The sequence below is a fragment of the Crocodylus siamensis genome, chromosome 2 (assembly GCF_052110815.1).
Source record: "Crocodylus siamensis isolate JL-2025a chromosome 2, ASM5211081v1, whole genome shotgun sequence".
NCBI classification, from domain to species: Eukaryota; Metazoa; Chordata; order Crocodylia; family Crocodylidae; genus Crocodylus; species Crocodylus siamensis.
The window spans coordinates 159,660,091-159,686,824 of NC_143396.1; the positions used below are offsets into that span (position 1 = coordinate 159,660,091).

A 26,734-nucleotide genomic window follows, 5' to 3' on the forward strand; every position below is an offset into this window, starting at 1 on the left:
GTTGTGTGAGATAATAGTATTAACTGTTTCCCTGTCACTACAGTGGCAGGGCACCAGCACTGCCTGTTATCTTCCTTTTTACTTGTGGTTTGCTATAGGCAGGGGTCAGCAGCATACAGCTTGTGGACTAGTCCACAGTGCCCAGAGGTAGGCTTTGCCCAGTCTGTGTCATAACCATGAAGTGGGGAGGGCTGTCTATACTGGGTCATGGCAAGGCAGCTGAGGAAGCACCAGCTCACTACAGACTCAGACAGGGTTGATCCTCCCTCCCCCAACCCTCGAAAGGGTGTTTTAGATATTGTTTCCTGTAGTTGTGAGGGAAGATTTGAGGTGGTGATATGGAGAATTCCTTTAGTTAATAATTGCCTGTGAATGGAGGGGGACTGGACTTGATGGTCCAAGAGGCCCCTTCCAGTCCCATCTTCTACTTGAAATGGAACTTTAAAAACACAGGACCCAAACTTCTAGCATCTGAATGCACGGTTTCCTTTAAAGTTAAGGAGTAGTTCTGCTTGTCCAGTCAAGCCCATAACTGCATTATTGTGTCTAGTTACAGATAGCTACACTGTAGCTAAACCACCCAAACAAGATTTGGTTTCATGCATTGTCTGTCCAGAGTTTTCAATTTTTGACCATAAATGGCAACAGAAACAAGGTGCATTTAAATAAATATTTATTTGTTAAAAAAAGCTATAAAAAAACAGCACACAATTAAAGTTTCTGAATTAGGAAGTGCATTTTATCATCCCAATACACTTGCAACAATCTTTCATTCAATTTGTAGCTGTTTATTGTACTTACTCTAAACTTTGTAAACAATGTTTCCAAATGACTATTGTGAATTCTACTTCGAAGGTGAATGGATTTTCCCCCCTATTTTGAAAGAGCTTGTTATGAAGATGAACAGAAATGGCATGATCTAAACTAAGTCCAATTTACTTCTGATTTGACTAGTAAAAAGAAAATTGCCTTAAAAAATTAGTTTAGACTTCCTTCTATTTCAATGTAGATTTTCTGATGGATTGGAAACACGGGGGGGGGGGGGGGGGGGGGGGGGGGAGGGGAAGGGGGGGGAAGAGGCATGGGAATGGAACCTGTGCATGTGGTCCATACCATGGCTCTGGATTACAATAAATAAATCATTCATTAGCAGGAGAGCATTTTTACTAAATAACATTATGCCATACAAAGAAGACATAACACCTTAGCTTCCTTTATAGGTTGGAGAATTGAATGACAGATGTTGTGTACACCTCTATATTCAAGTACTGCTATACCTTAGAATTGGAGAGAATTAACTGAAGGTTGATAGAAAAAGAAAAAATAAATAAAGACAGTGCATTAAAAGTGAACAGCTGAGTTCACCTTCAACCTCCCCTGGAATCAGGATCAAGGTCCTTGCATGCTGTACAATTTTCCTGTATTTGCTAGGAATGCTTTTCTTAAGACAGGGCTCTAAGGAGTGCAGAACAGAACTGACCAGGGTTAGGTTATGGTTAAATATATCATTTTCTTCCTGTGGCTCATGTTTAAAAAAGCTCAAGCCATTGAAATAAATCCATCTTTCACATTTTGATACTGCACCGTCACATATTATGCTGAAACAGTGGCACTTCTAGCAAATACATTAGGACAGCGGTTCTTAAGCTCTTCTCTGTGGCTGAGAGCCAACCCTTCCCGATATCTGCAGACTGATAACCAAACTGTCCAATGGGTGGATTCACACGAGGGTCACAAAAGAGCTCCACATTAGAGAAGGCACCTGCCACAAAGTGTAAAATATTTTAAATATTTTAAATAAATACAACAGTGTCCTATTAAGGAAATATAAAAAAAATATATAAGGCAGCATATTTTTCCCCCCCTGAGATGGGCCTATTTTTTTGCAGTCCTGGGATCAAAACAGGTCCAGTTTTCTTTGCAGTGGTATCTAGACGTTTTCTTCATCAGTTTTTCTGGGTTGTATTAAAAAGAAAAAAAAGTTTAATTCAGTGTTTATTTCACTCAACTAATGTTTTTGGATTTGGTTCTGCTTTTAAAGGAAAATGGCTTTGCTAATAATGGTGGAAGAGATAGTATTGTGAACGGTTTAAAGTCTCAGAATTACAGAAGATCTTCACTTGTGTTGCTTTATAAAAAAGGAACATTTAGCAATGCTGAAATGGAGCGCTTGGTTTGGAACAGGACGGCCAATGAGATTGACAAAAGAAAAGAAGGAGTTAACATGAACTAAGAGCAGCTGACTTCTGAGACTCCACAGCAACAAAATCCTCTCCAGAGGAAGTGTCAGACTGGCACTGGCTCCAACTGGGAGTTACTTTTAAAACATCTTAGTCAGATGTTTGACAAGAAATGTGCTAAGGCATATCTCAGCACGGTTTTACTGATGATGACCATTTCTCTGTGTTTGCAATGCACCAGAACAGAAATACATAGAGGTTGTGCAGCAGCTAGGAAATTGTTCTAGGAACCGTCCCTGCAGAGCGTACCTTAGATACACAAAGAGGAAAACCACTGCAGAAGCATTAAGTGGTTGGGTCCAACTGGACAAAGTGGGTTTTTAAGAGAAATCAGGTGCAATGACAACAATCAGATGTGCGGCTACCCGAAAGTCATGAACAAGCCCTGCTTTGCAGGGGGCTGTTGAAGGATTACAAAAAATTTGACATGTGGGTCCTAGTTTTATTCAGAAAATAGTGGGACACACACACACACTAACTCCACTGTGTGACAGCTTCGGATAACCTAAAAGCCTTCTTGCACGGGATGACGCAGAGCAGCTAACTGCAAGCTCTTTCCCCAGCGCTGTGATCCTGTTGGGGGAGCGGAGAGGGAGTGCAGCTGGCCCGCCAGGCGTGGGGGGGGGGGGGGGGGGGGAGACCAGGCAAGAAAGAAGGGAAGCGGGCTTCCCTTGAGGCTTGAACTCCAGGCTCACCCAGGGGCTGCGGGAGAAGCGGGGCAGCCTGGCTCAGGCCGGGCACCTACCGTTGGAGGATCTTGCTGATGATGAGCTGGACCCAGGGCGCCGCGGGGCTGAGGCAGAGCTTGCGGCCGTCCTTCAAGGTGGCGCTGCGGGAGAGAGGGCAGAGGTGAGCGCGGGCGGGGCGGGCCGGGCCGGGCCGGGCCGGGGAAGGGGGCGGCACTCACATGACTTCAGGCACTGGACAGTGCGGCCCCTCGGCGATGAGCTCCACGTGGGCCAGACGCCGCGGGCCCAGGCGCTCGGACACGGTCTGCAGGCACTGGCAGCGCAGCTCGCCGGTCACGGGCGCCCCTGAGGGAAACACGCGCTCGTCACCGCCCGGCCCGGCCCCGGCCCCTGTGCCCCGGCCCCTGTCCCTGTCCCCTCACCTCGGCAGAGCGCGGCGCAGGCGGCCAGCAGGGCGGCGAGGAGCAGGACGCGGCTCATGTTGATGTGGGTGTGGGTGCGGATGCGGGCGCGGGCGCTGCAAGAGTGGTGCCCGGCCCGGCGCCCGCCGCCCTTTTATCCGCCAGCGTGAGCGCGGCCGCCGGGGCTTTCCCGGCGCGGGGCCGTGTCCAGGACCTGCACGTGTGGGCAGGGAAGGTGCCCGGCGGGGCAGGTGGCGCGCGCTCCTCCCCACTTCTTTGTTTTCTGAAGTGGAGCCTGCCCGCCTGCCGAGGCTGCGGCTGGGTCGCGCAGAAGTGGGAGGCGGCGTGGGTGCTGGAAGCGCGGCAGGCCCTGAGCATGTCGGCTTCCACCACCCGTGCACCGCTGCACTTCGGTAGGTAGCAAACTGAAACACTTGCTACCTTCCAGTCATTTAAGGTGGACTATGCCGCCAAACGTGCAAACAGCAATGCCATCGAAGTGTTGCAAAACGGCATTTAAGCCGCTTTAAAGGCGAATTCTGTGGTGTGTACAAAGGGCCCCATATCCTTACTTTACCTTCACCCTCTTCTAACATCTCCTGCTCCTCCCAGCTACAGCCGCACAAGAAGGAAGACAGGCACTGGGAGCAGCGGGCTACATGGGGGCAGCAGGGACTTCGGATTGTCGCTGTGCTGCTGGCATGATCGTGCTGTTGTGAGAGCAGCTGTTATTCTTCTGGCCCCTTACACTGAGTCAGAGGCCGGGGCTGCTACCCAAGTTGCCCCACTCCAGTTACATGACTACCCCTTGGAACTGGGGCTTGAACCAAGCATTTCTTTAGTTTATGAAATATTCATGGGACTACTCAGAAATGTTAAAGCAATGGCTACTTTTCTGCCTACTGATTTTGATTTATTCTGTGTTGTACCTGATTTAAATACGTGTCCTTCTGCTTCAGTATGTCTTTATTTTTTGAGCAATCCAAATCTAACTATTCTGATTATAATATTGTACTTCAATGGACCCATTCACAAATCCCTGTTCATTAACTTTTGCCCTGTATACTAACTCTTACAGTGACTCCCATTCCTATCAGTGACTCCCATTCCTATAAATCAAGTTATGCAAGTTCCAAATACGAAACCTACCGTTTCATTATAAGAAGGCTAACACCATAGTTTTTATTACACTTTTGGTTATGCTGTTGGCAAAACTAGAGGGCTATTTCCCAAGAGGAGAAAAATACACCTTGGTACATTGTCCTGTAATGAAAAGAATGCAGAAGATTTAACTACACAGTGAAGGAAGTTCATATGAACCTTAGAGCTGCCACTACTGAAAGCAAAGGGAGATTTGAAAACACCCAAGATGTTTGGGGGTTTTTTTTTAAGCCTGGCAGTCCCATTTTTCTTCTTCCTCGGGAGGGATTTTCTGTAAAAACTGCCTGTAAGTTAACTCAAACAGTTGTCAAACTGGGTGAAATTCAGCAGGTCATTAACTTTGGGTGTATCAGACAATGGTAAATTTGCAGTAGTTCCTTCCATGTATCATCCTCCCTGTGTAGAAATGAGATTGCTAAAGTGGCTCGAAACTGGGCCCCAGAAGTTCCCTGGTAGCAAATTCCTCATATCAGGAAAAGATCATTCATGCAGGAAACTAGTTTATGGGCAAGCTCTGATTGCCCCATCTCATGAAGAAACATATAAAGTCATTTTTAGAATGTGAATGCTGTCACACACTCAAGCTATTAATTTGTCATGCTTGGAGGAATATCAAAATAGGGAATAGAAATTAGCCTTCAACTTTAACTCTCCTCTGGCTTCCTTTCTATGGCTTACATGATGCCATAAGTACCATAAAACTAATTCATTCCCATAAATAAGTAACTGTGCTTAAAAATTCATGGGCCATATGATCCTATGGCTCCACAAGGAAAAATGGACCCCTAAATATAGGAGCGGCCCTAACCCCCACTTGCAAGCCACCTAAAGCCCTTTTGCTAAACAGTGTTTGGTTGGCCATGGGCAACTGGAAAGGGCAATGCCATGAAGCAGTCCCACTAGGCAGCATGCTGTCTTTGAAAACCAATGTGATTGCCAGTGAAAACAACAGAATATTATTGCTTATAGCATTCAGAACATGTCATAGATCCACCAGTGGTAAGAAGATCAGAGATCACATAGAGAACTAGGTGCTACTTGAGGATGTCCTGATATCAAAAGGTTGGAACCAGTTTCCCACAGCTTCTCAATAATCACAAGACTGGTGGTCTAAATACTCTGTTACCATTATATGGCTGCTGCCTCCTCCCATCATGGGAGACTGCACTATTCTCTGCAAGTTTATTAGCAAGCCTGGGTTATAGGTTAGTTGCCTACATTTGTACAAACACATACATTTGAACAATTCTACCCTATTTGAGTGAGGTAGCCCAAAACACTACCAGAAAGTGCTTGTTTGTATCAGCCTAATTTGGTAGCTAACAAGCTCTACACGATTCAGGTCAAGAGGGTAAAGGCACTTTGTTAGACTGTTCATGCTTCAATTTGACCTTATGGGGAGGGTTACATGTGTTGTTGGGTTTTGTTCATCTTTTTTTTTTTTGCCTAACAGGGATGATGTGCCCCATATTATTTCAAAGGTCTCTATTAATCAGAATAGCATAATACCAGTAGGAAATCATATCGCAGTTTTGTCTGAGGTAGAGCTGTAGGACCTGGTCCTATAGTAAAATATCATGATGTTTGTTTTACTAAATAAAGCCTCCATGTGTGGGTCTTTGTTTTAAAACTTAGAATTTAGCTTTACTCAGCAAAGCAAACAGACAAAGAACACTAGGCAGTCTTATGAATTGTGTCCAGAAATGTGCTCACTTTTTAAGTAAGTATTGTCTCTGAAGTACTGTCCCCAGAAACTGAATAGCAAAGCTGAGATTCAAGCTAGGTTACCTACAACTTTGTGTGCATCATTACCAGGAATAAAGTTTGCCCAGCTGTGATTAATTGGTACTAGTGAACAATGATGATGAAGGAGATGATGCACAAGAAGGAATAAACTCTCGTTCCTTTTCTTTTAGCTATATTGCCTGAGTTAAGCTAGCAGTAAAAAACAAACAAACAGCAAAACATATTTAGGCCCAAATCCAGCAGTTGGATCCATGCAAATAGACTTCTGCAGCTTTTCACATGACCAGTGAAGTCCATGGCCACGTCCACACATGCATGGACATTTGGTTCCCCGGGATGACTAGTGGTGGTGCACCTTATGCTGCCGCTAGCGCGCCCTCTGGCACACAAGTTACCCTGGATGGGGTAGGGGAGCCTGGGGCCAGCACTGGGGTCCTGGAGACCTCCCAGGGCTGCAGCAGTAGTGATCCTGCCATGTGGAGCCCAGCTGGCAGCAGAGTGCAGCTCCAGCTGCCCAGGCTCCAGTTTATTCTGTGTTGTACCTGATTTAAATATGTGCAGTATGTCTTTATTTTATGACCAATCCAAATCTAACTATTCTGATTATAATAATCTGGTTATAATATTATACTTCAATGGATCCATTCACAAATCCCTGTTCATTAACTTTTTCCCTGTAAACTAACTCCTACAGTGACTCCCGTTCCTATAAATCAAGTCACACAAGTTCCAAATACCAAAACTACTGTTTCATTATGAGAAAACTAACTCCATAGTTTTTATTACACTTTTGGTTATGCTATTGGCAATACTGTAGAGGGCATTTTTATTTTCCAAGAGGAGAAAAATATGCCTTGGTACATCGTCCTGTAATGAAAAGAATGCATAAGATTTAATACAGAGTAAAGGGAGTCTGTATAAACCTCAGGGCTGCCACTACTGAAAGTAGAGGGAGATTTGAAAACACCCAAGGTGTTTGGGGGTTTTGGGTCTTTTTTTTTTAAGCCTGGCAGTTCCATTCACCATTTTACTTCTTCCTCGGGAGGGATTTTCTGTAAAAACTGCCTGTAAATTAACTCAAACAGTTGTGAAACTGAGTGAAATTCAGCAGGTCATTAACCTTGCATGCATGCACCGTTCCGCATTTTTTTCCCCCTCGTGGGTTTTTTTGACCCCCGCATATGCACATGCTGCACAGCTATAGCTTGTCTGAATGTGACCCACGTGACTGTGTACACAAAGATCTGTGTGCCCAAATCCAACACAGGCTGGATTGGACCTTTTGTTACTAACATCATGATGTATTACTTTAAGTAAATATGTGGAGCACATGAAGAGAGTAAGAAATAACAGTTTGCATTAGTCACTTCATGGAGTGCAACTGTAAATTAAGCATTGTTTTTGGATTGTCCACATGAATAATGCCTATTCACATGAATACACTGTTCAGAATGTCTGAAGCAAACTACTAATTCCTAAGTTGTTACTGTTGGGGAAATTCCAGAAAATCTCCTGTGGTCCGAGACATGAAGCTGGTGTTTTTGAAACGGAATAGCTTGTGTTTTAGAGGGAGGTGCCTTGTGCCAAAACTAGCATCAGTCAGGGATGTATCATAAGCATGCTGCGATTCAGATCAGTGCTGAAGAATGAGTCCTCTCTCACACAAATTAGTTTTGCATGCATGAAAGCCCTAGCTGACATCAGTAAGAAAATTCCCATTAGTAAACTTCTTTTGTGAGTAAGGACGTGCTAGATTGGGGCAGCAATTCTTACCTGGGGTGCCCTGGTACTTTAGGATGCAGCTTTCGTGGGGAGCTGTACAATATCAGTGCTGTTGAGTGTGAAAACCTACATGATAAACCAGAAATTTCAAACAGGAATCAAGAGTGCCAAAGGCACTCTGAGTTGTGTTATTTGAAATAGAATTGCTCCATTATTTTTCCATAGCCAAAAAACAAGTGAAACCTAAAAGCTACATGGACAGCATTTTCCAAAGGGTTCACTGAGTCTAAAAAATGTTGAGAACTACTGAATAGGGCCTTTTATGTACCATGTTACCATCCTTCAAAATAATGTGGGTAAGCAATCTACATTCTTTCATAGTTGGTAGTTGGTAGGGTAGGGTCAGAAGGGACCTGAGCAGATCATCAAGTCCGACCCACTGCCGTGGCAGGAAAGAGTACTGGGGTCAAACGACCCCAGCAATGTGTTCATCCAGCCTCCTTTTAAAGACCCCCAGGGTAGAAGCCAGCACCACTTCGCTTGGAAGTTGGTTCCAGATCTCAGCCACCCTGACAGTGAAGTAGCACCTCCTGATATCTAGCTTGAATCTACCCTCTGCCAGCACTGCCCTGTTCACTCCTGGTAGTGCTCGGGGGAACAGGGACTCCCCAGTGCCTGTTGGTCCTCCCTGACTAGTTTGTAAACAGACACTAGATCCCCCCTCAGCCTTCTCTTGTGGAGGCTGAACAGGTTCAGGTCCCTTAGCCTCTCCTCATAAGGCCTGCCCTGCTGCCCCCTGATCATGTGAGTGGCCCTCCTCTGGACCCTCTCCATGTTTTCCACATCCCTCCTGAAGTGCAGCACCCAGGACTGGACGCAGTACTCCAACTGCAGCCTGACTGCATAGAGGGGGAGGATCACCTCCTTGGACCTGCTTGAGATGCATCTGTGGATGCATGACAAGGTATGGTTGGCCTTCCTGACCGCGTCCCCCCACTGTCGGCCCATGTTCATTTTGGCATCAATAATGACTCCAAGATCCTTTTCTGCCTCTGCACTGATGAGAAGGGAGTTCCCCAGCCTGTAGGTATGCTGCTGGTTCTTCCTCCTCAGGTGCAGTGCTTTGCACTTGTCAGTGTTGAAACCCTTCCTGTTCTCATCTGCCCACCCCTGTAGCCTGTCCAGGTCCAATTGCAGCCTATTCCTCCCTTCTAGCATGCCCACTTCCCCCACATCTTAATGTCATCAGCAAATTTGTACAGGGTGTTTTTTACCCCCTTGTCCAAGTCACTGATGAAGATGTTGAACAATACGGGCCTGAGGACCGAGCCCTGGGGGACCCCACTGCCCACATCCCTCCAAGTCGAAAACGACCCATCCACTACCACTCTCTGGGTGCGGCCCTCCAGCCAGTTGCTGACCCATATGACTGTGTAGTCTCCTAGTTTTTTAGTGAGAACAGGGTGAGAGGCAGTGTTGAAGGCCTTTCTAAAGTCCAGAAAGACTATGTCCACCGCAGCACCTGCATCCAAGGATTTTATGACCTGGTCATAGAAGGCCACCAGGTTGGTCTGACAGGACCTGCCTCTAATGAACCTGTGTTGGTCGCCCCTAAGCATAATCTCCCCTGCTGGCCCCTCGCAGACATGTGCCAGGATAATTCTCTCAAAAAGCTTACCCAGGACCGAGGTAAGACTAACAGACCTAGTTTCCTGTGTCCTCTTTCCTCCCTTTTTTGAAAATGGGAACCACACTGGCCCTTTTCCAGTTCTCTGGCATATTGCCAGAGCACCATGAGTGCTCGTAAAGCCGTGCCAGGGGTCCCGCAATGACCTCTGCTAATTCCCTCAGCACTCTGGGGTGGAGATTGTCTGGACCTGCTGATTTAAATACATCCAGTCCCTCCAGAAGTTCCCTAACTAGGTCCTCTCTGACCCTAGGCTTGCGTGTGCCTCCCCTGGGGCCTGTGGGGGTCCTAGTGGGGGGGATGACCCAGTCCCCACTCAGAAAAATGGAGGTAAAGAAATTGTTAAATAGGTTAGCTTTGCTGTCTGGTGCAATGACCAAATTTCCTAGCGTGTCCTGCAGAGGCCCCATGTTACCCAGTACCTTCTTTTTATCCCCTGTGTATTTGAAAAAGGACTTCTTCTTGTCCTTGATCCAGGTAGCTAGTCCCAGTTCCATTTCCACCTTGGCCTTCCTGACTACCGCCCTACAGTCCTGAGCAACAGATGTATAGTCCTCCCTGGTGATGGGCCCTCCCTTCCATTGGGTGTACGCCTCCTTTTTAGCTAGGAGATGTTCTTGGATGCTTTTGGTGAGCCATGGGGGCTTTTGTGCACTCTTGCCCCCTTTGATCCGTGTTGGGATTGCCACCCTTTGGGCTTGGAGAGTCATCACCTTAAGGAACAGCCACTCTTCTTGGACACCCAACTCCCCTCCCCTCCGGGACCTCAGTGTCTCCCCGACTATTCTCCTTACCTCATTGAAATCTGCCCTCCTGAAGTCCAGGGATGCTGCTTTGCTGCAGGCCTTTGCCACCGTGCACTGGATGGTGAATTCCAGTAGGCGATGATCACTGTCGCCGAGGTGGTCGAGCACCCAGACTCCTCACCAGGTTATTGCCTGTGGCCAGGACAAGATCCAACAAGGTGTCTCCCCTGGTGGGGCTGTGCACCTCCTGGGTTAGATGGAGGTCCTGCACCTCGGCTAGGAACCTATGTGAGCAGTGAGACCTACCTGGCTGACTGCTCTTCTCAGCAGATGTATGGAAAGTTTAGGTCACCCATGATGACCATATCCTTTGACCTAACTGCCTCTGTGAGCTGACTTAAGAATTCCTGGTCTAGCTCTTCTCCGTGGTTGGGTGGTCTGTAGTAGACCCCCACCATTTATTCCCTTTCCCCTCAACCTCCTTGTATTCTAACCAGAGCACTTCAGTGTGCCCCTCCTCTGACACAGTGCTACTCGTTGAGGATGTGTATTTCTCCTTGACATACAGCATCACACCCCCACCTTTCCTCCCTATCTTATCCCTCCCTTACAGCCTATAGTCCTTGATATTCACCACCCAGTTGTGCGTTGGGTCCCACCACATTTTGGTGAGCCCTACTATGTCTGGGTTGGTGTTAGCTAGCAGGAGGGTAAGTTCCTTTTGCTTGTTCCCCATACTACCCGCATTAGTGTAGGGGCATTTGAGGCCTCTTGAAGATGCATGCACTGCCCCCCTAATTCCAGTACTACCCGGGCCCCTGTTGCTTAGCTGGGTATTTGTTCTGCTTGTTGTTGGTCTAGGCTGGGCTGTTCTTGTGGGTGATGCTTGGTTTAGTGGTCCAAGGCTTTCTCCACCCTCTTCTTCCCCTTCCCACAACAAGCTTAGTTTAAAGCCTGCTGGAGGAGATCAGCCAACCTAGAAGAAAACACACACTTACCTTTGAGGGAAAGGTGAAGCGCATCCCACCCGAGCATGTCTCTCATCCTGAAGTGTGGGTCATTGTCTAAGAAGCCGAAGCCCGCCTTCAGTCACAATTTCTGAAGCCGCAAGTTGACCTCTGATGCAGGTCTCATGTTGTCTTCCATGTCCACTCAGAAGAGGATACCACCTCCTTCAGCATGGCCCCCCCCAATGATCAGGTGATTAGGGCTTCTTCTGGCCGCATCATTAGTGCCCACATGGATTAAGACCATGGGGTAGTAATCAGTGGGCCATATAATGGCCGGGATCATCCCGTCACATCCTGTATCTTTGCTTTGGGCAGACAGTAGATCTTCCGTGTCGAGTGGTCCTGGTGACAGGTAGGACCCTCTGTACCTTTCAGGATGGAGTCGCCTATGATAAGCACTCAACGTTTCTTCCTCTGAGTCTGCTTAGCTCCTTCAGCCTGTTCAAAGTGTGGAGAGTGTGGAGTGGCCTCCTCGTTGGAGGTTCCCTCCTCTCCTTCCTTCTCCTGCACTGTCGCCAGGGCCTTGTACCTGTTCTTCAGCCAGACTGGAGGAACTTGTACTGCTCTGCTGCAAGCAGCTCTGGCTCTGGAAGGGACCATCTGCCACGCTGCTGTGGAGGGCACCTCCAGGGGTGCTTCTCCCTTGGATGCATGGCCCTGCAGGGAGACAAAATACCCATCAATTTCATCCTCTGCCTCCCTGATTCCCCTCAGCCTGCTAACCTCCTCTTGGAGGTCCCTCATGTGCATCTCCAGGGCTCTAAGACAGGTGTGGGAGACCCCATTCCCTCCCCCCGGCCCTGCTGTTTCTCAGACAAAGCTTGGGTAGGCAGCGCCCCCCCAGCAGGGGCCTTAGCAGCACTCTGCATTGACACCATTTTATAAATTGCTATTTATTTATATTTTTGTGCAGTGCCTTCACCCTACCCTTGCTGGAGTCTCCCTTCTGGCCCTTCCTGCTCACCCGCCTGCGCGAACGCCAGTGCAAAGGCTGGTGCGCTCTTATAGAGCACACCTGTTTGCGTGCTCTGTTCATGTGTACAGCTCAGGAGCGTGGCTCCCTGGCAGCTCAGCAAAAAGGGACCACTGGATTTGGCTCTGCTGCGCCGGTTTCTTCCACCCCCACTTATCTTAGGGGATCAGCTGGTGTTGCCCTCGCTGCTGCCTCTGCTGCTGCCTCTGCTGCCAGTGCCTCCAGTCTGGTAAGGGGGTGCACGTGTGTGGGGGCTCAGGTGTGCCCGGCTCCCTCGTCAGCGCCTGGTCCCGAATATACAAGGCAAGAATTCTAAATGATACAAGGCAAGAATGGCCCTAGGTGTCTTTAAGTGTCAGCCTTTGTAAATTAAATAGTTTAATTATGTGATCACCATGTTACATTCCTCATCTCTACCACACACTCCTAATGGTACAGTGACAAGACATGTGTCTGTTTCCAGACTGGATTTCCATTTTCACTTGAGAGAATGGTGATACATAGTTATAGGATGGATAAAAGTGTTGGGATGGAAATAGAGGCTCTGATATTTCTGTTTTAATTTTCCCCTTGGTGGGGAAGGAGGAGACTGTAGGAAGTCAGTTGAAAAGAAAGCATGAGTATAATAATGTTCTTAATTAGATAGCCTTTTAATTAGAACATTTCTAGCTTAGTACAGTTAAGTTTGTACTAAGAGACCTTAGTACCTCCCCAGGAGGGGAGATGTGAAGTCAGAAGTAGTCAGCATAATAAATGCACACTACTATCTCTCTTCTTCCTGCGTTTTCAGTTTTTTCAGATGAAGGCTACCTGGGTTGGGGTTAGTATAGGAAAGAAAAATTGGGAAGAGGGGCCACTTAACCACATCCCATTTGGTACAGTGTAAATCTGTGCCAGACTTTAATTCATCCATTAGTAAAAACATCCACTTGGCCTTGTTGTGGCTTTCCCTGTATCTGAGAATGTTGAATGCTGACACTGCTCTGTTTGACTTGACTTAATATTCCCAGTCACCTTGAAAAGTGGCTAGGCAAAGGTGAGAGTGGAAGCCACAGGGAATTTCTTGGGGCTCCATGAATCATTGTTTAGGATCAGCTCTAAACTTCAACACTGTTATAGGCAGTTCAGCATAGTTATATGGGCACATCTACACAAGACACTTTACTCATGATCAGACCAAAATGCTGCACAATAAGCATCACTGTCTACATGGGCATATGCTTGCTGCGCAGTAATTTGCTCTAATTGCGAGTAAATTTGCTACTTGTAATTTACTTGCAATTAGTTACTGTGCAGTAATGCGTGTATAGATGCTGACCAAGAGCAAATTTGCTCCCAGTCAGCCCCACCACCAGGGGCCCACCTGCAGCTTAGCCTCAGGGCCTCGGGGTTGGGAGTTTTTCCAGCCCCAGGGCTGAGACAGCTCTTTGCCTGCCCAACCCCAGGCCCTTAAAAGCGTGCAGGGACTCTGGTGCCCTGAGCCACTTGCAGCCAGCCTCTGGCCACCATATGTCCCAGCAGAGGACCCAGGCCAGCCGCAGCAGCCTGCCTACACCACACCGCTGTTCTCTGGCACCATGTTGTCACATGGCTGCCAGGCCCATACCATTGCACTGAGCTGGGTGCTGCTGGTATGTGCCAGACCCGGCAGCACCATTGGCCAACTGCAGCCAGCCTCTGGCCACTGGGTCCTGCTCCAGTTGGCTTCAGGTCACCTGCAGCATCCTGCCCAGACCCTACCGCTGGCCCCTGGAACACCGTTGCCATGTACCTGCCTGTCCCGTGCTGTGCCCCTGTGCTGGATGCTGCACACACCTGCTCAGACTCATCAGCACAGGCACTGCCACATGGAGGGCCAGTGAGCCATTGGTCAACACCACACACTGTCTCCCAGGGCCATGACTAGTCCCAGGAAAAGACCACAGACCTTGTTGTGCTGTGGAAAGATGCCAGGGTCCTCAGCCAGTTTGTGTGGAGTGGGTGCTCCAATACACATGTGGTATGAGGGTCTGTTAGGCCACATGCAGGAGCGTGGGCGGACTGGCTGGTGTGCCGGTATTGCATAAAGGTCAAGGTAATGGGTCACAGTCACTGACCACAACCACCTGTCAGAGACTGCCCTTTATGGGGCAGTTGGATGACAACCTTGTGCCTCAGGACCCTGACCTGACCTGTGCCATCTACTTGAATAGAGGTGGCCTGCCTAAATGTCTGCTGCATTCTGGCACCTGTGCTTCACCAGGTGAGGTTCCCTCAGCCTGCCAGGAGCCTCTCCTGTCCTGCTCCCAGCCCCTGGCCTCTAGCAGCTTCGGGAGCCAAAGCCAGTGCATGGCCCACCAGATCCACATGCTCAGCCTGACCCAGGAGGCCAGTCTGGCTGTGTCACTGCTGGCTGCCAGCAGCTCCAGGTGCTCCCCAGAGTGGGGCCCTACCCAGACAGCCAGACACTGTGCCCCTGCACCTCAGGACACTGCTGGGAGCCACAGGTCCTTGCTATCAGCAGGGACTGACTTAAGCCACCAACACACCTGCCACAGCTACCTGGTAAGTCCCACACTGGGGGTAGGGCCCTCCCTGCCCCACTCACTGCCTGCCCTGTCCCTGCTCCCCCTGGCTCCTGGAGTGCCCCCACACAGTACTCAGGGAGGCAGAAAACAGTGCAAAACTCTATTGAGCAGGCTGTGCTTCCCCAGCTAGGAAGGCACAGGTCTCTCAGACACTGAGGAACAGAATGATGTCCTTCTCAGCTGTGGGGGGCATGGATGTGTCGCACAGCCACAGGTAGCCTTCCAGGCAGTGGAAGAGGTTATGGGGCAGGGTGGGCTACCTTTTTGCACCGTCAAACCTCATGGTCCCAAACCAGGTTCTCAGGTGTGCCTGGGGTACCATGCCAATCAGCATGAGGGTGTAGTGTGTCAGGCACCCCTCAGTCCACACAGATGACTCCTCATGGTGTGCCTGGGACACTCTCAGTAGGGGCACACTCAGGGTGCTGTACTCTCCAGAGAGGCTCCCTGAGGGAGCAGGGGATGCCAGTAGCTCTGCATCCCAGTTTGCTGGGAGCTGCCTGTCCCCTGAGCCCAGGTGCCATGGGCTTGGTGGCAGTGCAGGAGACAGGCTGGCCTGTAGGAGAAGGATGTGGGGAGTGAGTGGCTCTAGATCTGTGGCAGTATGTGCTGCTAGGAGCCAGGCCTTTCCCAGCCTGGGAACAGGGAGGGAGAGGCAGGCTGTCTGCAGCTAGCACCTAGCAGCCCACCTGCCCCTGCAGAGTAAGCAGGGGTGGGGAGGGCTCAGCAGTTGCCTGGGTGTGCCTGGCTGACTTACCCTGGGCACCTGAGCACGACCCCCAATCTGAAGCTGGGCAGCACACAATCTCCCGGTATAGAGCATCTTATTTCAGAAATATTGCAAACTCTCACAAACAAACTCTTTTTTCTTGGCTCTGTAGGACCTGCAGCTGCACATGGAGGAGAAGCACCAATTGGCAGCTGGGATGCACCTTCAGGGTCACCACCAGCTTTGGCTGGAGCCCCATGGATGTGTCAGTTCTGACAGCACAGAATGCAGGACCAGACCCAGATGCTGGACCAACTGGTTGCTGTGGTCAAGGAATGCTTGGCAGACTTGCAGGCCTGGCGTGTGGAGGATGTTGCCTGCAAGAAGGTGAGGGATTGGAGCAAGAAGGCAAGGGACTAGGCAGACCACAAGTTCTGGGGAAGGGTCCTGCCCTGGGGGAGAGTTTGTCCCAGTGGCCAGGGCCACAGAGGCTACAGAGGAGGACCACTGGGTGCTGGACACTGTCCTGGCCCTGGTGGTTGCCTTTGTGCTACCTGGTGTCCTGTCCCCGTACCTAGCCCCAGTTGCCCCCTGGCAGTTGCCTGCCACCCAGCAGCATATCCCACCATGGTCATGGACTGAGGTGTAGCAGCACCTCCACTGGCCAAGTGCTCCCACCCCATGCCCCGTACCCTGGAGACTGCAACTGTAAATAGTCTGTAAATAGTCTGCACAGGAAAGAGGGTGCTTTATTGGTGCAAGGGCTCTGTGGAGGGGTGGGGAGGGGAAGAGGTTTTGTGAGGAGAGGGGAGTGGGGTCTGGTGTGGGGGAGGAGAGGGAATGGGTTTTGTTACTGGGGAGGTAGCCGGGAGGAGTGTCTGTGTCTGTGGAGGGGAATAAACTGCTTCTCTGAGAACTATTCACAATGAGTGTGGTGCTGGGAGTGTGCAGTGGGGTGGGGGTCCATGGACAGCTGTCCAGGTGGGCTACAGCAGGGAGTGCAGGATGACATGGTCTGCCATTGCTTCTTGTAACCGCTACCCTGGTTCCCAGTAGCAGGTGAGCAGCTTGCCCAGAGCCTCGGAGGGTGGGGCGTGCTGCTGTCACTGCCACTGCAGCTGGCACTCTCAGTGCCAGGCATCCTCTGCCTGTACCTTCTCGACCCAGGCCTCATAAAAAAGCTGCCAGGAGCAGCAAATATGCTTCCGCATCTCCGCACATGTAGATGCCTGCTTGGGGTGGAGTAAACTCATCCTGCAGCATTTGTATGTGTAGATGCGCCCATAGTGGAACATTCAATACAGCAGAGAATGAGACTTGCATCATGGTCACTTATTCTTGTCTATTTCCTTCACACCCAGTCACTAGGGGTGATTGTACATGCAACAGGGGTTTAGTTTGGTTTAGTTCTCCCAAATTGAAATGGTGGGTTTTAAAAAACCATTTCAATTTAGGGAGAACTAAACTGAATTAAACCCCCATTGCATGTACAGAAGGCTTAGGGGGCTTGATCCTTAGACCTTACCTGCCTCTCCAGTGGCAAGTGGGGAGGGGGTGAGCTGTCAGTGGGCCGAGCAGACCCTGAGCTGTGGGGGAACCCTGGTCATTCCCTCTGCAGTTGCGGCACCGCCTGGGACAAACCAGACCAGGTGCCAGTGGGTGGGTGTCACCTTGGGGATGCCACCATCGTAGAGGGAAGCACCAGTGTCCCCCACACCTCAGGGACCACTCGGCCCAGCGGCAGCTCACCCCGCCATCTCCCACCACTGCAGGAGAGGCAGGTAAGCTCCTGTATCCCTGCACCTTTCCGCCCTCTTCCTGCCACCTGGGACCACCTGGGAATGGCTGGCTTGCCCCTGGGGCAGAGTGGCAAGATGGCAGGCGGGTGGCTGGGTGTGCTGGTGGCAGGGACAGTGAATGGGGTGCTGGAAGTCTGCTAAGCCCAAGCTTCCCAGAGCATCATTGCACCTTGTTACATAGCAAACTAAAACACCTCAGAGAGGTTTTATCTTGCTACATTACAAAGTCATTGAAAGTGGAATGTGCTGCCAAATGTGCAAACAGCAACGCCATTAAAGCAGTGCAAAAGGGCATTTAAGCTGCTTTAAAGGCCAATTTTGTTCTATGTACAAAGGCCCTAGAATATCTGCTGTGCTCTTATGTGGTGCTCTTGGGGTTACCTGGGGTTACCTGCAGCCACAAGAGGAGATCAAACATTTCAGTCAGTTTCATACCAGTGGAGAGTTCTCCCATATGCACTAAATTCTCTAGCAGCCATCTCCATCATTCAGCACCACTAACATGGGAAAGGCTACACTGTAGGCAGTCACTACAGTGACAGCAATTCATATAGACGTACCCAAGATGGCTTTAAATGAGCTAGCTGGGGTTCGGCTAGCAGTGTATGTATGGCAGCACAGAGGTCAGTGAAAACTAACTGCCCATTTAGTTCTCCAGCTTCTCAAGCAGGTTTTGCAACCAGTGCTGAGAAGAGGTGTAACTAGCAGGTTTTGCACCTTGGATGAACCCTGGTAGACAGCATGAGGAGGGGTGTGTGCGCTGTTCAGTGCTGGAGTGGGCAGAGGGGAAAGAATGTGGAGTGGGGTGAGGGCAGGAGAGGAGTGTTACCAGTTCTGGAGACAGATCTTGGTTAAAATCCCACCCAGTGGGAATTATGTCATTACCATCAATAGAATCTAAACTGGAACCAGAATCTGTACTAATTCCATTGCTTGTTAATTTGTGTGGAATAGTAAAAAATAATATTCATGTATAAAACAATAGAATGATATATACCAGGGGTTCCCAAACTGTGGTATGCATCTCTGGGGTAAACACAGAAGAAACTGTGTAATGGCAGATTTAATTTTCATTATAATAATAACTGGCATTTAAAGGGTTAAAAGATAACACAAACACACATGGTGGTAGGTGTATGCAGGCAACTGGTAAATCTGGAAGGGGTATGCAATAAGAAAATGTTTGGGAACCTCTGAGATATACACCTCTCCAGAGTACTTTCAATCAGAGCAAAGTTAGGTGACAGATAAGTTATCAGTGTGTGTTTGCAACATGCAGTTGTTAATTAGTACCTTTTTATGAAAGGAAAGCAGAATGGTGGTTAGTATAAATCATTTTATTGCATGTATATTAAGAGTGGCCAATGCATAAGATAAAGGAGTAATGAAGAATCCTTAGGGTATTGACTATGACTTCTGATTCTGAGCCATTTCCACACCATCAGACCTTGCTTATGGCAAAATGGAGGTTCCATCATGTCTATCATGCTGTTCTTCAGAAATGATGACTGTACTATGTTGCAATAGTAACTTCTTTACCAGGAAAAGCTGTAATCTTATTGCACAACACCCAAACTGGAGGACCCATGAACGACTTTTTATCTGGTTCCTGCCCTTTGAGCTGTCTGGTAGGTGGCCCTATCATAAGTTACAACCCCTGCCATTGTAGATCTGAGGATCACTGGAATGCACAAGCTTTCCCAACATGCCACAGAACAGTATCCATGGAAACATTACAAATTGCAAGACTGAATTGTGTTAAATAGAATGTTAACCATTCAACTCATCTTCACTGCAGTCTATTGTTACATTTTCATTCGTTTATTATGGTCAATCACATTTCTACGTGTGAAGTTTGCCTTTATATCTGTAGTAATGACATGTTGGCTGTAGTCACCAGAACTCTACAGAGGTATCTCTCTCTTTAATTTCAGTAAATTAAGATATTTTCCTTGCCCACTGTAATAAGAGTTTTTGGGATATATCCCTGAAACTTCATTATTTCCATTTTTTTTTACATTGGATTACAACATACTTGATCTGGTACAATTCCAGAAGACACAAAGATATTTCCCTGTAACCTGGCTTCCCCTCCACCACTCTGATGTATCTGTTTCACTTTGCAAGACAGGTTTGCAAAGTACCTAATCACTTTGCCTACATATTCTCTAGGGCTGTGCAAAATTTCGCCACCAGTTTTGTTTCAACGCTGTTTCGACCTGTTTTGAGGTTGAAATAGCAAATCAAAATAAAACAGATATGGTCAAAACAGCCTCAGGCAAGTCGAGGCAAGTTGAAACATTTTGCTGTTTCGACGTTCACCCATAGGCTATAATGGGGAAGGATGAAATAGCCTATAACTTTGTTATTTCTGGCCTGATTTGTAAAAAACTTGTAGAAATGAATGGCAGCCCCTTCTGAGGGCATAAAACATGCCAAGTTTCAAGAAGATAGGTGCAGGGGGTTTGGAGAAACTGTACCTCAAAATCCTGAAAGCAAAACTCATGCATATTTATGTGTTAAGACACAGCAGGGTCAAAACTGCAGGCGTGCTAGCCCCTGTGGATACCACAAGGCCTAATAAGTTTCAAGGAGATAGGTGCAGGGGGGTCATAGAAACTGTACCCCAAAATCCTGAAAGCAAAACTCATGTCATGTGTATGTGTTAAGCCACAGCAGGGTCAAAACTGCAGGGGTAGTAGACCCTGCTGAGGTCACAAAGCCTGCCAAGTTTCAAGGAGATAGATGCAGGGGTTCTGGGTTCTGGGGCTCTGCACCTCTGGGTGCTGACAGGCAAAACTTGTGTCATGGGTGCTTGTGCAACTGTGTCTGTCTTGGGGCATGGGGAAGGGGAAACTACTGCAGGTCTGCTTTGCAATGATTTTGCTGGAGATGCATCAATTGATGCTTGCCAGGATATTGTTGGCCCTGCTGGCTACAGTATAGCACTGCTGGCTCATGTTCATACTGTGGTCAATTATTACCTTGAACTCTTGGCAACAAGTGATGGAGAATTTTCAGTCCTGTGCCCTGATGAGAGGCAGCAGCTGCACAAGCACCCATGACACGAGTTTTGCTTGTGAGCAGCTAGGGGTGCAGGGCCCCAGAACCCCCCTGCACCTATCTACTTGACAGCTAGCAGGCTTTGTGGCCTCAGCAGGGGCTGGCAGGCCTGTAACTTTCACCCCGCTGTGCCTTAACACACACAGTGTCACCCATGTCATGAGTTTTGCTTGTCCGCAGCTTGAGGTGCAGTTTCCCCAAATCCCTGCACCTATCTCCCTGAAACTTGGCATGCTTTGTGGCCTCATCAGGGGCTACCACCCCTGCAGTTTTAACCCTGCTGTGGCTTAACACATACACATGGCACAAGTTTTACCTTCAAGATTTTGGGGTGCAGTTTCCCCAACCTCCCTGCACCTATCTCTTCGAAACTTAGCAGGCTTTGTGGCCTCTACAGTGGCTAGCATCCCTGCAGTTTTGACTCCACTGTGGCTTAACACATACACGACATGAGTTTTTCTCTCAAGAATATGGGTTGCAGTTTCTCTGAACCTCCTGCACCCATCTTCTTGAAACCTGGTACACATCATGCCCGTAGGAGGGGCTACCATTTCTGCATGCTTCATCCAAATCTGGCCAGAAATGACAAAGTTATACCCTGTTTCATCCTTCCCTATTATATCCTATGAGTGAAATGTTGAAACAGGGTCAAAATGGCAAAATGTTTCAACAGAATGAAATGGAACAGCCATTTTGACTCGAAACAAAAATTGAAACGAAACACTGCTTTGTCAAAACATCAAAATGCTGGTTGAAATGGAACACTTCCGTTTTGCACAGCCCTAATATTCTCTATTCTGTCCATGAAGAGAAAAGTGGCTGTTACATCTAGTACTCCTGTATTATTGGGCCAAACCTGTCAGCTCCAGTTATGGAGCAAGGCTGCACTGTACTAGACACTATAAACACACAACAAAAGGGCTCCTGTGGCAAAGAGACAGCTTCCCATCCCTCTGGAGATGCTGGTAAGTGGTTTTTACTTTTCTTAGCTTTACTTAAAAATCGTCTTGCAGTTCTTTAGAAGAAAGTGTGTAATACATAGCTATTGGGTGAATTTTTACCAAAAAATTCAATTACTCGCAATTTTGTTACAAATTCTCCATTGAGTATACATCTAGATTTATCTGCCCCCAGTTAATTACTATTTTGTATTTAACACCTTCACTGTAAAGAAATGGAAAATTCCTATCAGGCCAACTTACATTGTGGAGGATTTGTGGTCCGTTTTGTCCAATACTTTCTTAATAGATAAAACTTAATTTATGCCCATTTTGCTCTTTTATCTCTTGTGAAATTAAATAAAATGTCTGAGCTTCTGTAAGTGCAAATGAATTTTGAAATGTCTTTTGACCAGGCTAGTGATTTTCCTGTTTTCAACACACTGGAAATTCTAAGCATTTTTCTTAGCAAAATTGAAGGTTATCACTGCAGAGGAGGGATTTAGCATGTGCTGTGTGTAAAGCAAACCAAATAATAGCAGTTCTTTGTAGAGTGAATGAAAGTATAAGCAAACAAGCTGTAAGTGGTTGCAAAGGAATGCACTCGTGTGTTCCTAGTACAGCATATGCTAACGTTTCTCAAGCATTTCCTTAACAAAGGTAAAAGACTAATGTTCAAAAGTTCCTTCCATGAATCAGACCTTTCTGTTTTTTCAGGTTCTTCCTCTCTTCCCCTCCCCTAAAGATAGATAATGGGATTTTCATCATAGCTATATTCTGATACTGGTAATGTGGTTCTTATGAGTATCATAACCCAAAGGGCCTTCTGTGCAGACTGCATGATAGGCTGAATGGTTCTAGAAATTTGGGTATGGTGTGTAAAGTTGAGGAAGGGATCATATTCATTCTGTAGGCAGAAATATGGATCTTCCTCAGGTGTCACCATTAAAGTGTGATGTTATCCTACAGCCCACCAAAGTGTCTTTGGAGGACCTGAAGTTTCCAGTCCACCTGATGCGATTGAAGAGGTCAGCACTCTGACTGGAGAGCTATAAACTCAGCCTTTTTGAGGGGGAGGAGCATGGGTGACTAGTGCCACCTTAGTTGGGGGGGCATGTGCCCCCACCAGCAACCAGTCAGTGACCAGTCAGCGACCGGGGGGGGGCACCCCATGGCCCATCTCAATGGCTGGGGGAGGGGGCAGGAAGTGGCCACAGCACTACATCCCATGCTCCCACTCCCCAGCTGTGCTTGCGGTGGCAGGGGGGAGGCTGGTGTTTCCACTGGCCCCTCCTGCCCATTGCCTAAGCAGGAAGTGTGGCCTGTCAGGGGGTTTACCAGTGCTCTCAGGGGGTCCATGTGCACCCTTGTGCACCCCCTACACATTGCCACAAGGGAGGAGTTGGGTTGCCATGTACACTGTACAGTTACATAAGATTCATGCTTTCAAGGCACTGAGAGTCCTCTAGGATTTTAGTAGGAGCAGATGGGACATAGCACCTTCAGGAGTTGCTTGGTGCCTGGTAGGTTGAAGCCCTAGGTTCTGCAAACACATCCACAGATACAGACCTTGCTTATACTCTGGAGCCCCTGAGGGCTGCCTGTGGAGGTACTGGAGCCAGCATTGTGACTGTAGTTTATAGTCTTAAGGTAGACTGCCTGTGATTGCAGTGAAAGGTCTTGACTTCATGCTCTGAGCTAGATAGAATTGTCTTTTATCTCGATAATTCTTCTCTGAGAAAGTAACTGGATATTACAGCATTGAGATAATGCATACTGTAGCTCATATACAGCTTGAAACTCAGAGGAATTCTGCACTGAATATTAGATACTAAAATCTGACTGCCAAACTTATTACTGTTAGCTGGGTAGGAGAAAGGCTACAGCAAAGCTTACACATTTTAAGTTTCCTGAAGTGACATCATCTAAAAGAAAACATGCTTAGTGTGCAGCAACAGAAGCAGCACCACTGTGCTATGCCAAAACCAACAGTTTTGGGGTGTAAGAGGAGACTTTGGGTGAAGAACAAAATACTGGATATACATCTGTGATCACCAGGGATCCTGGTTTTCTGATTTAAAAAAAATCCCCATTTTTCAGATATAAGAAAGTAACCCAAAATCAAATTTTTATGGATCCCTGGTGATCACACTGCCAATTAGGGTTGATTGTTTATTATTTGGTTCAGTATCCAACAAGGGGAAAAACACTGTTTTGACCAAAGCCCAGTTTTTCTGGCATTTTCAGCAAATTTAAAAGAATGAGTCTAGGATTACAGAAAAAAAACACTTTTTTTTTAATGCTGAAATAAAATGTTTTGTTTGTGGGTGTTTCTAATAAAAACAAATGGCCTCATTCATAAAGACACCACTCACAAAGCCCGCCAGAAGGAATAGCCAGCGATGCCCTTCCTTCAGTGTGCCCGCCTCAGTGGTCAGGTTATTCTCCAACAAGGGCACATGAGCAGTTTTGAACTTTCAATATTTTTCCCTCATTATTTATTAGGATGAAATGATTAACTGAATTTAACCTAAATCTGTGAATAGTTTTGAGTAGATAAGAATTGCATTTTTCAATAATAAAACTATTCTCCCCCCTCAAAATTCTTCCTACCCTATTTCTAGGGGCAATAGGACTAGTTCTTGAAATGTTCTTGAGTTTGTGATAGCTATTGTCTTTGCTATAACTATGGCCTTGGTAGAGAATTTAATGGGAAAGAATACCACACAACCAAAAAGAAACCTACAAAGCTCACTGGACTCTTCCTAGATCTTAGAAGCCCTGCCTACCATTTTTAGTGACTTTGACACATGTTGTTTGAATATACGGTTTGAGTTTGGTTTTCTCTGCATGAGAAAGGGGCCTCAAATAATCCTACTTTGTTTTCACTCATGCATCTTATAAAACAAAATTGCCATTTTAGGGAAGACCTAGCAAAGTGTCTGGATTAGTGGCACTCTGTACAGGCCACATAGTATAGTAACGTGGTTCTGGCTGTGACTAATGCCTGATGCTTCAGAGGAAGAGAAAAGCTCCCATAGTGCACTCAGCTAACTGTGTAAAGTGCATCAGCAAAGATAGTAGAAAGTACTTTTCAGACTGCTAAAGAAATGAGCTCAGTGGGATCCCCCAGGGCTCTGTCCTTGGACCTATATTCTTTAACATCTTTATTAATGATGTAGACATTGGTATCAGAAGTAGAGTGGCCAAGTTTGCTGAGGACACCAAACTTTGGGGTAGAATGTCCACACCTGAGGATAGGAGGGTGATCCAGGCTGACCTAGACAGGCTTAGAAAATGGGCAAATGAAAACCTGATGGCGTTCAACACCAAAAAATGCAAGGTACTCCACCTTGGGAAGCACCACCCCCCCCGCAGCACACTAATAGGCTTTGCAGTGCTATGCTTGCTAGCATCGTGGCTGAAAGGGACTCGGGGGTCATGATTGACTGCAAGATGAATATGAGCCACCAATGCAATGTTGCAGCTGGTAAAGTGAGCAAAATTCTGGTTTACATCCATAGATGCTTCTCAAGCAAATCCCAGGATGTCATCCTCCCGCTGTACTCGGCCTTGGTGAGGCCGCAGCTGGAGTACTGCATCCAATTCTGGGCTCCACAGTTTAAAAAGGATGTGGAGAAGCTTGAGAGAGTGCAGAGAAGAGCCACGCACATGATCAGAGGGCAGGAGAACAGGCCTTATGATGAGAGGCTGAGAGCCATGGGACTCTTCAACTTGGAAAAGCGCAGGCTCAGGGGTGATCTGGTGGTTGCCTATAAATTTATAAGGGGTGTACATCAGGACCTAGGGGAACACCTGTTCACCAGAGCACCCCAAGGGATAACAAGGTCTAATAGTCACAAACTCCTCCAGGACTGTTTCAGGCTGGACAATAGGAAGAACTTTACTGTTTGAGCTCCCAAGGCGTGGAACAGATTGCCACCAGAGGTGGTGCAAGCACCTACTCTGCGTTCCTTTAAGAGACATGTGGATATTTATTTTGCTGGGATCCTTTGACCCCAGCTGACTTCCTGCTCCTAAGGCAGGGGGCTGGACTTGATCTTCCCAGGTCTCTTCCAGCCCTAATGTCTATGGAATCTATGAAATTTAGTGAGATGATGTCCAAGGGGTTTATTGGAATTTGGATGAAAAATACTGATAATTTTCCAAATAAAAAGCAGCAAGGATACTGCCAAGGATTATATTTTCAGTCACAACACCATTTCATTTTATCTTTGTTAATAAATGTAAGGATAGAATTGTCCATAATCTACTTGGATCTACGCATTTCTCTTCTGCCAAAAATAAGAGACTCATTCAAACAGATTTATCTTAACAAATACGAGGCATGTTATATCCTGCCTATTAAGCAAGAGAGTAACAGGTATAGTGCGTCCCAGGGTTATTCACACCTAGAGGTATCAGGAATAAGGAAACTCAGTGGAATGTTTTAAAGATGTTTTAAATGGAGGTGGCTGATAACTGGGATATCTGTCCTGTTAGAAATTCAGAGATTTCAAATTCCAGTTTTGTTCTAAAACAATGTGAACAATCAAAATGTCAGAATTTTTTGTGAAATGTAATATTAACCTTTTTTTTGTTTCATTAGACTGAAATGTTTGTGCTAGATAAGGTCACATGATTAATGTTGGTTTTATTATTTTGGTTATGTTACATTGTGTTACATTACATTAGGTTAAGTAAGGTTACAAAAGAGTCAAAACAATAATATGAAATGATAAAGTCTCTGTGAAACACAATTTCCTGAATTTTTTGACAAAATCAGTATATTTCTGTGAAATATTCTGATTTCTTTGAATCAACATTTTCCAGTGGAAAACTGTTTCATCAGAAAAACAGTAACTAGCTCTAGTTCATAAATTATTAATTATTGCTAGGTGAAAGAAAAATTGAAGATTGGGCAAGAGGAGTTTGCAAATGTAATGGCTACATGAAAATGAAACACGTTCTAGGTCTCCAGGGATTGTCCTGATTAATGGGTGGCATAGCAGATACAGCATGCCCCCTATTTTTGCACCCTTTGCTGTATTGCTGCTCTGGGCACTTTCCTAATTAAACTGTACTCTAAAGACCATTCAAGTTAATAAGAGCCTTTCAGCTGACTTCAGTGAGCTTTGGATTAGGCCCTTAGTCCCTAAGAGGTCTCATGCAATCAAGCATCACCATGTAATTCTCTGTAGTATACACTCCATTTCTCTCTACTACTGATAAAACACATTCCCATTGTTGCTGGTAGCCCCATAGGAAGTAGCATTTAAATAA

The 26,734-nt window shown here is 47.1% G+C and overlaps 1 protein-coding gene across 2 annotated transcripts; it reads right to left on the minus strand.

The window, feature by feature from the left end:
* Positions 1-666: 666 nt before the first annotated feature.
* Positions 667-3,880, minus strand: LOC149870976 (interleukin-8-like). Of its 2 annotated transcripts, none has more exons than XM_090034792.1 (4): positions 3,352-3,880; positions 3,148-3,274; positions 2,986-3,069; positions 667-1,762 (listed from the first exon to the last, which is right to left on the minus strand). In XM_090034792.1, the coding sequence occupies exons 1-4, from the start codon at positions 3,407-3,409 to the stop codon at positions 1,750-1,752; spliced, it is 282 nt and encodes a 93-aa protein (XP_089890918.1). In that variant the 5' UTR covers positions 3,410-3,880; the 3' UTR covers positions 667-1,749. The 2 variants fall into 2 exon arrangements, with proteins under 2 accessions (XP_089890918.1, XP_089890917.1); XM_090034791.1 differs by having other exon boundaries at positions 667-1,955.
* Between the last annotated feature and the right edge of the window lie 22,854 nt (positions 3,881-26,734).

Coding starts and splice junctions, on each gene's coding strand:
- LOC149870976 (XM_090034791.1), bottom strand. CDS start 3,409: ATGAGCCGCGTCCTGCTCCTCGCCGCCCTGCTGGCCGCCTGCGCCGCG. Junction 3,275..3,351: donor CTGCGCCGCGCTCTGCCGAG/GTGAGGGGACAG, acceptor TGTTTCCCTCAG/GGGCGCCCGTGACCGGCGAG. Junction 1,956..2,985: donor ATCAGCAAGATCCTCCAACG/GTAGGTGCCCGG, acceptor AATACAACCCAG/AAAAACTGATGAAGAAAACG.